The 9,836-nt window shown below is 38.8% G+C and overlaps 1 protein-coding gene across 9 annotated transcripts in view; it reads right to left on the bottom strand.

The window, feature by feature from the left end:
* Window positions 1-4,884: 4,884 nt before the first annotated feature.
* MBTD1 (mbt domain containing 1) overlaps window positions 4,885-9,836 on the bottom strand; it is a 78,106-nt gene continuing 73,154 nt past the window's right edge. For all 9 annotated transcript variants that reach the window (XM_014589810.2, XM_014589809.2, XM_006153597.1 and 6 more), the window contains one exon: window positions 4,885-6,186. In XM_014589810.2, the coding sequence (XP_014445296.1) occupies window positions 6,068-6,186 (119 nt within the window). In that variant the 3' untranslated portion in view covers window positions 4,885-6,067. The remainder of the gene's footprint in view (window positions 6,187-9,836) is intronic.

Below are 9,836 nucleotides of genomic sequence, written 5' to 3'. Positions count from 1 at the left end.
ATGAAGAGTGTGAACAATGGAGAGGGCTTCAGGTTGTGTTTGGACTGTTCAGTCCTTACCAACCTTTAATTGTAGATAAGGGCATCAAGACTAGAAACACTGCATGAAATAGATGGGAGATCCCAAAACACTCAGAGCCTGGTTTTGCTATACAACTGGAAGCTTATAAAACCTGGCTATCATGAGCATTTCACAGAACTAATGACCAGGACTGACTGGCTTCAAATTAAACCCTTCCTGGATTTTTATTCAGTTCCCCAAAGAGCCCCGAAACCCAAGGTACTGGTAGACTACAGCATATGACAGGCTTCTTATGCCCGTAGTGTGGACTCAGACTGCTGGGTTTAGTTCACTGAGCCTGAGGGTATAGACTGCTGTAACTCTTGCTTTGGAAATCTTCTAGGCTTAAGTTGACGGGAAGATTCTTCAAAGTTAAAGATCTGGGAAGTGTGAGGATGTCACATTTACAGTAGGTCCCTCTCAGCAATGTTGTTAAAGATAAATATCCAGTAACTGAACAGCTGAATTCACATATATTTGACACATGAGAATCAACTTCTGTTGACGTGGTCTGCATTTATGCCCCCAAAGAGTACTAAGAAATGGTGACATGCAATTCCATACATTCTTACACTATAAAGTAACAAATTTTACTTCCAGTAGCTACTACAAAACCTTATGTTATTAACCCCTCTTGCATAGAATGAGGTAAACCTGTGCGTATTACCAATGCTATTATTCCCAAAAGTAGAGCAATATTTTAGAAAATAAATTGCTGGTTTTTAACGATCTATGCATTTTAAAATTCAAACAAAAATCTTACCTAAAATGGTCTCCTGGGGCTTTCCATTAACTTTTTTTTAAAGCATTCCATAGGCTGAAGGACTGTAGAGGTTAATCATTTTGATTAATTTCTAATTAGCCCTACCTATATTCCAGAGGAGATGGTCAATATTACCACTCTGAAGAGGTCAGGCTAAGACCCAGAAGCACTTCTAGAACAGATGCAATTAATTCCTGAGAGTTTAGTTTATGAACCTCACTGGTAAACGCTAGAGCTCTCTCATTCAGTCACAACTCAGTAGAAAGTTAGAAAAAGCGGAGAGCAAACCTTTCACCAATTTACCCTTGTATCCTTTTTTTTTTTTTTTTTTTTTTTTTTAAGGAAGGCATGTGAATTTTAAAATAGGGAATGTTCAAAGTGGTCCAAATCAGTTACTATTGTTAAAACAAATTCTGAATACAATGAAAGACAATTCATACAATATACGGAATTTTAAGAAAATTTAAGTCCTCTTTCAAATTAATTTTCTAGCCAATTCAGGATAGTTAAAAGCAGAGCTGGAATGACTTTGAAATTAAAACTTACTTTGGCTTTGAACAATTTTTTAGTCAGATTTTCCTGGTAATACAGAACATCTGTTTTGAGGTGTGGTTATACCAAGTTGTTATCTCACAGATGGAGGGAAATGGCAGAGAAATGAGCAGAATCCCTTCCATAGGGGTATTTTTTAGTGAGAAAAAGATAATGAACTTAGGACAATATTGCATTTTCCCCAACTCCTCAACATGTAGACCGAGATTCTATAAATCTTGTCAACCATTCCAGTTTAACACTTTAGTGTTAGGATAATTTTAACCATTTTTTAATTAAAAGAGAACATATAAAAGTATCCAGAGTTCTTCCAGTTTCATACAGAACTCCAAATAATTTTTCACAGAATGAAAAACTTCTCTGTACAAACATTTAAAATGGGCTGCAATAAAATGCCAACAAGCAGAACGAATGACCCCTCCGTAAGCGACACGGTGAAGAACCCTCCGTGAGGGCTCAGTTGCATAATTTCCGGAGCAAAGGAAGCTGGAGATGTGACTGGCCTAACTTCGAGAATCCCAAAATCTCCCAACAGGTACCAAAAAGGTTCATTTGTAATGACAGTTCATTTGCATTTACGACTATATCCTTCTTAAATCATTTCCTTCAATCCTGCTACCTAAACTTTAATCTTACCAAAAAAGTTAGAATTTCAGTTCTTGTTAACAATGCACATAAATCCAAACTTGGAAAATATTACAAAATTCTTTCAAAAGCTTCAAATACAACACAAAAATTGTCCATCTTTATAAATTGAAAAATTTCCCCCCTGCCCCCGACTAAAATAGTTTCCCCACCCACCTGAAAAATCTGGAACTGAAATTTTCTATGTTTAGCAAAAGGTCCCAGGACGATAGCCCTGCTGTACAGCTGGATGGATTATAAATCAGTCCTGTGTAAAATTCGTCCCCTCCCGCCCTCAGTTTCTGAGCCACCTCATGGCTCTTGTTTGATGTAGAAGTTGGCAGAGCCATTGCTTTCCTGATCAGAAGCTCCTTGGAGGAAATTATAATCCTCTCCATCGAGCAACTCCTCCTTCAGCTGCAATGTGGTCACTGCATGAAAGAGAGAGAGAGACAGGGTGTTACTAAACCTTCCTGGAATATCCGGATTGCCTTTAATCTCCACATACCACCAGCTTAATAGTTAATAAGACTTCTTCATTTCTTCATTAACTCTTGTAATCAAGCCCTTGGAGTAGGAGCATTCAATTAATTTTCATTTTAAAATGGTTATTTTTGGCAGTTAAGGAATGGTCCCGAACAATACTGTACAGTGAACTCTGTACAATAAATGCTTGCGATTAATTGCTCAAGGCAACTGTGCCCACTAATTTGATGAGGATAATTATAGAGTTTCTGTTATGATTAAGTATTCACTTTTACATCAATGTCCATAGAAACAATATCATGTATTTCTCGCATGTTTCCAAAGTAAAATATTTAAGAAGTAGCAACACAATAATTAGGACTTTGACATAAACTTAGTATTCCACAAGGAGTACCTTTGTTATGAAGAATCCTTGAAGAGGATATAAATCTGATAGTATCTGATATATTATCTGTAATATAACATACTAAGCAAAATATTTTATATTATCTGTAATATGTTTTATATGTTTATAAAAACTAAATTTTGAGAGACCAGCAGGTGGCATAGTGGTTAAGGAGTCAGACTCTGACATGGCTGATTGCACTTCACGTCCTGGACCTGGTGGCTTGCTTTCTCACTTTCCTTTTCACTCTTTCTTTTTGTCTTTCTGGTTTAATTAAAAAACAATAATAAATAAAATTTAACAAATCATTCTTAAAAAAAGCTGATGTTATTTAAGTTCTTACATTAAAACTGAAATAAGGAGCTGGCAGGTGGTATGGTGCTTAAGGTGCTGGATTACCACATGGCCCATTGTGGTTCAAGACTCAGACCTGGTGGTTTGCTTTCTCATTTTCCCTGTCTCCCTCTGGTCAACTTTAAAAAAAAAAAAAAAAAATTCTAAAAATTATTAAAAAAAAAAAAAAAACACTGAAATAATATAAAATCAAGCAATCATTTCGGTTAAAATAAAAATTTATGTGGAATGGTGGTTAAGGTCCTGGATCCCACATGGTCCACTCTGTGGTTTGAATTCTGGGCTCAGTGGCTTGAAAAACAAGCCAGGTGTGTGTGTGTGTGAGCCCTAAATCCTGAGAGAATGGAGAAAGGATTATGGCATGGCTACGCCCTGTGGGGAGTGATTTCCCATTCTCTCTCTCTCTCTTCCCCTAGCAGGCACATGTGCCCAACAGAAAAATCTACAAAGAAAGAAAGGGCCAGCCAGTGGTATGGTGAAGGCTGCTGGGCCCTACATGGCTGACTGTGTGGCTGAGTTTCGGTCCAAGTCACCTGAAAAACATGCTGGGTGCTGGGTGGGTGTGCATGCCCGAAACCCCAGGAAGAGAACTGGAGAAGTGACTGCAGCATGCCCATCCTCTATCTGGGGTGCTTTTTCACATTTCTTTTGTCTCTTGTCTCCCTTAACTGTGAGCTCAAGAGCCCTCCAGCAAATTAAAAACAAAACCAAAAACAACCTGACACCAGCAAGGTGAGAAATGACCCATGCAAAACTGCTAACATTCCTACTGTGATCACTTAACAGTAATACTGCCTTTCTTGCCTGTCCAAGCTCTTACCTGGTAACTTGCTTTTTAATAAAAACAAATTAATAGTATAGGCAGTCCTCAATTTATGAATAGGTCATGTTCCAATAGGTCTTTATTTTTAAGGAAAACTGTTTTTCACTTTCTAGTAATTTAAATGGGGTTTAGGTTTCTGGCAAGACACTGAAGTCAGGACAGTCAGAATTCTTAGAGACAGGCAAGCTCACTCTTTCTTTTTTAAGAGAGATTTTTTACTATTGGGGGTGTGTGTGCTCACTGGAGAGGCAGAGTCAGACAGAGAGACAGAGAGCAAGAAATTATCCCCAGGGGGATGGCCAGGTTGCAATCCCGTCTCTTCTGTTCTTCCCTTGGGATCTTGGGCAAGCATGCACACGTGCCTGGCTTGACTTTAAACTGCTGGGTCTGGGACTTGAACTGAGGTTAACTATGTGGGAGTGCAGTGACATAACCATTATGACACCTGCTGGTTCCAAGATAGGCTGTTTCTAATGCAGAGCAAGAATGAAGAAAAAGAATTTTTATCTTTGTTGGGCCCAATTCTGATGTTATGGAAAAACAATTTTTTTGTTTTATTTATTTTTTATTTTTTGAGGTTTTTGCTATAGGGCATGTGTGCTCGCCAGGCAGAGACAGAAAGTGAGAAATCACCCCGCAGGGGGGATGGCCATGCCGCAATCCCTTCTCCTCCATTCTCCTCTCGGGATCTTGGGCATGCACACACACGCATCAGATGCAATTAATTCCTGAGAGTTTAGTTTATGAACCTCACTGGTAAACGCTAGAGCTCTCTCATTCAGTCACAACTCAGTAGAAAGTTAGAAAAAGCGGAGAGCAAACCTTTCACCAATTTACCCTTGTATCCTTTTTTTTTTTTTTTTTTTTTTTTAAGGAAGGCATGTGAATTTTAAAATAGGGAATGTTCAAAGTGGTCCAAATCAGTTACTATTGTTAAAACAAATTCTGAATACAATGAAAGACAATTCATACAATATACGGAATTTTAAGAAAATTTAAGTCCTCTTTCAAATTAATTTTCTAGCCAATTCAGGATAGTTAAAAGCAGAGCTGGAATGACTTTGAAATTAAAACTTACTTTGGCTTTGAACAATTTTTTAGTCAGATTTTCCTGGTAATACAGAACATCTGTTTTGAGGTGTGGTTATACCAAGTTGTTATCTCACAGATGGAGGGAAATGGCAGAGAAATGAGCAGAATCCCTTCCATAGGGGTATTTTTTAGTGAGAAAAAGATAATGAACTTAGGACAATATTGCATTTTCCCCAACTCCTCAACATGTAGACCGAGATTCTATAAATCTTGTCAACCATTCCAGTTTAACACTTTAGTGTTAGGATAATTTTAACCATTTTTTAATTAAAAGAGAACATATAAAAGTATCCAGAGTTCTTCCAGTTTCATACAGAACTCCAAATAATTTTTCACAGAATGAAAAACTTCTCTGTACAAACATTTAAAATGGGCTGCAATAAAATGCCAACAAGCAGAACGAATGACCCCTCCGTAAGCGACACGGTGAAGAACCCTCCGTGAGGGCTCAGTTGCATAATTTCCGGAGCAAAGGAAGCTGGAGATGTGACTGGCCTAACTTCGAGAATCCCAAAATCTCCCAACAGGTACCAAAAAGGTTCATTTGTAATGACAGTTCATTTGCATTTACGACTATATCCTTCTTAAATCATTTCCTTCAATCCTGCTACCTAAACTTTAATCTTACCAAAAAAGTTAGAATTTCAGTTCTTGTTAACAATGCACATAAATCCAAACTTGGAAAATATTACAAAATTCTTTCAAAAGCTTCAAATACAACACAAAAATTGTCCATCTTTATAAATTGAAAAATTTCCCCCCTGCCCCCGACTAAAATAGTTTCCCCACCCACCTGAAAAATCTGGAACTGAAATTTTCTATGTTTAGCAAAAGGTCCCAGGACGATAGCCCTGCTGTACAGCTGGATGGATTATAAATCAGTCCTGTGTAAAATTCGTCCCCTCCCGCCCTCAGTTTCTGAGCCACCTCATGGCTCTTGTTTGATGTAGAAGTTGGCAGAGCCATTGCTTTCCTGATCAGAAGCTCCTTGGAGGAAATTATAATCCTCTCCATCGAGCAACTCCTCCTTCAGCTGCAATGTGGTCACTGCATGAAAGAGAGAGAGAGACAGGGTGTTACTAAACCTTCCTGGAATATCCGGATTGCCTTTAATCTCCACATACCACCAGCTTAATAGTTAATAAGACTTCTTCATTTCTTCATTAACTCTTGTAATCAAGCCCTTGGAGTAGGAGCATTCAATTAATTTTCATTTTAAAATGGTTATTTTTGGCAGTTAAGGAATGGTCCCGAACAATACTGTACAGTGAACTCTGTACAATAAATGCTTGCGATTAATTGCTCAAGGCAACTGTGCCCACTAATTTGATGAGGATAATTATAGAGTTTCTGTTATGATTAAGTATTCACTTTTACATCAATGTCCATAGAAACAATATCATGTATTTCTCGCATGTTTCCAAAGTAAAATATTTAAGAAGTAGCAACACAATAATTAGGACTTTGACATAAACTTAGTATTCCACAAGGAGTACCTTTGTTATGAAGAATCCTTGAAGAGGATATAAATCTGATAGTATCTGATATATTATCTGTAATATAACATACTAAGCAAAATATTTTATATTATCTGTAATATGTTTTATATGTTTATAAAAACTAAATTTTGAGAGACCAGCAGGTGGCATAGTGGTTAAGGAGTCAGACTCTGACATGGCTGATTGCACTTCACGTCCTGGACCTGGTGGCTTGCTTTCTCACTTTCCTTTTCACTCTTTCTTTTTGTCTTTCTGGTTTAATTAAAAAACAATAATAAATAAAATTTAACAAATCATTCTTAAAAAAAGCTGATGTTATTTAAGTTCTTACATTAAAACTGAAATAAGGAGCTGGCAGGTGGTATGGTGCTTAAGGTGCTGGATTACCACATGGCCCATTGTGGTTCAAGACTCAGACCTGGTGGTTTGCTTTCTCATTTTCCCTGTCTCCCTCTGGTCAACTTTAAAAAAAAAAAAAAATTCTAAAAATAATTAAAAAAAAAAAAAAACACTGAAATAATATAAAATCAAGCAATCATTTCGGTTAAAATAAAAATTTATGTGGAATGGTGGTTAAGGTCCTGGATCCCACATGGTCCACTCTGTGGTTTGAATTCTGGGCTCAGTGGCTTGAAAAACAAGCCAGGTGTGTGTGCGTGTGAGCCCTAAATCCTGAGAGAATGGAGAAAGGATTATGGCATGGCTACGCCCTGTGGGGAGTGATTTCCCATTCTCTCTCTCTCTCTTCCCCTAGCAGGCACATGTGCCCAACAGAAAAATCTACAAAGAAAGAAAGGGCCAGCCAGTGGTATGGTGAAGGCTGCTGGGCCCTACATGGCTGACTGTGTGGCTGAGTTTCGGTCCAAGTCACCTGAAAAACATGCTGGGTGTGTGTGCATGCCCGAAACCCCAGGAAGAGAACTGGAGAAGTGACTGCAGCATGCCCATCCTCTATCTGGGGTGCTTTTTCACATTTCTTTTGTCTCTTGTCTCCCTTAACTGTGAGCTCAAGAGCCCTCCAGCAAATTAAAAACAAAACCAAAAACAACCTGACACCAGCAAGGTGAGAAATGACCCATGCAAAACTGCTAACATTCCTACTGTGATCACTTAACAGTAATACTGCCTTTCTTGCCTGTCCAAGCTCTTACCTGGTAACTTGCTTTTTAATAAAAACAAATTAATAGTATAGGCAGTCCTCAATTTATGAATAGGTCATGTTCCAATAGGTCTTTATTTTTAAGGAAAACTGTTTTTCACTTTCTAGTAATTTAAATGGGGTTTAGGTTTCTGGCAAGACACTGAAGTCAGGACAGTCAGAATTCTTAGAGACAGGCAAGCTCACTCTTTCTTTTTTAAGAGAGATTTTTTACTATTGGGGGTGTGTGTGCTCACTGGAGAGGCAGAGTCAGACAGAGAGACAGAGAGCAAGAAATTATCCCCAGGGGGATGGCCAGGTTGCAATCCCGTCTCTTCTGTTCTTCCCTTGGGATCTTGGGCAAGCATGCACACGTGCCTGGCTTGACTTTAAACTGCTGGGTCTGGGACTTGAACTGAGGTTAACTATGTGGGAGTGCAGTGACATAACCATTATGACACCTGCTGGTTCCAAGATAGGCTGTTTCTAATGCAGAGCAAGAATGAAGAAAAAGAATTTTTATCTTTGTTGGGCCCAATTCTGATGTTATGGAAAAACAATTTTTTTGTTTTATTTATTTTTTATTTTTTGAGGTTTTTGCTATAGGGCATGTGTGCTCGCCAGGCAGAGACAGAAAGTGAGAAATCACCCCGCAGGGGGGATGGCCATGCCGCAATCCCTTCTCCTCCATTCTCCTCTCGGGATCTTGGGCATGCACACACACGCATCCGGCGTGAGTTTTAAGCCACCGGGTCTGGGACGCAAACTGAGGTGGACTTCGTGGGAGTCCAGCAACATAGCCATTACGCTAACTGCTGGTCCCCTTTGTAGAGGTTTTTGGCTACAGTGTATGTGCCCTTGACAAAAAGAGAGACAGATAGTGTCAGAAAGCGAGAAATCACCCCCCTGGGAGGATGACCACGCCACAATCCTGTCTCCTCTTAGGAATTTGGGCACACATGCACACAAGCCCGGTGTGAATTTATGCCACTGGGTCTGAGGCTTGCACCGCGGTTGACTATATGGGAGTCTAGTGATATAGCCACTACACCAACTGCTGGTCCCCTTATGGAAAAATTTTAGGCCAAGTTTAATTCTGAGATTTTCATATCTCCATTTGTAAATCCCTCTTAACATGTTACTACACCTTAACGTCATTACTTGGTACCATCAGATTACCCTACATCCTTTCCCTAAAGTTTAGTTTATGTCCAACAAAACTTCTCTTTTCCAAAAATTACTTCTCAGGGCCATAAGGTGGCATGGTGGCTAAGGGTGCTGGATTCCCACATGGCCAACCATGGTTTGAGTCCCGGACCTGGTGGTTTGCTTTCTCACTTTCCCTTTCTGTCTCTGACCAAATTAAAATAAATAAATGAATAAATAAAATTAAATAATTAAAAAAAATCATTTCTCTACTTTTCTCTCATTTTCTTAAAGACAGGGTCTCACTATGATAGGACTATCCAAAGACTGATGCCCAGGCATTAGGCTGAACCAATAACTGAATCCTAGTCTCACACATGGTTTCAGGCTGCAGAGAGTACTGTCTGAGCAGTCCACACCACTATGACTAGGCCTGTTTTTCTAATGAAAATGATCTCAGCTTGGTGTTAGAAATCAGTTTTAGTAAATCAATTTTCAAAGATGCATTCAGGTTTTTAAAAAAGTAACTGTTTTGGCCTGGCAGGTGGTATAGTGGTTAAGGTGCTGGACTCCCACATGGCTGACAGTGGTTCAAGTCCCGGACCTGGTGGCTTGCTTTCTCACTTTCTCTTTCTCTTTATCTCTTTGGTCAAATTAAAAAATAACAAATAAAATTAAGTAATTTGTTTAAAAGGTAACTGTCTAAACAAAATAGGACTGTCAAAGTCTCATTAATTTAAATAAAAAGTGAGACCTAGTATTGGGTCTCTTTAAGGTAATATATCTACTGAAATACAGTCCCATGTGAGCAGTGTTAACCTCCCCAACTTTTCCAGTGCTCACAGATCTGCTAAATCAGAAATTACAAACTATGTTTTTCCCCCTTGAGTGGGCCCCCCTATTTTTTTTTTTTT

The sequence above is a fragment of the Tupaia chinensis genome, unplaced genomic scaffold, assembly GCF_000334495.1.
Source record: "Tupaia chinensis unplaced genomic scaffold, TupChi_1.0 Scaffold000383_1, whole genome shotgun sequence".
Classification (NCBI taxonomy): Eukaryota; Metazoa; Chordata; class Mammalia; order Scandentia; family Tupaiidae; genus Tupaia; species Tupaia belangeri.
The sequence above is the reverse complement of the archived record's forward strand: the minus strand, read 5'-3'. Positions and strand labels throughout refer to the sequence as shown.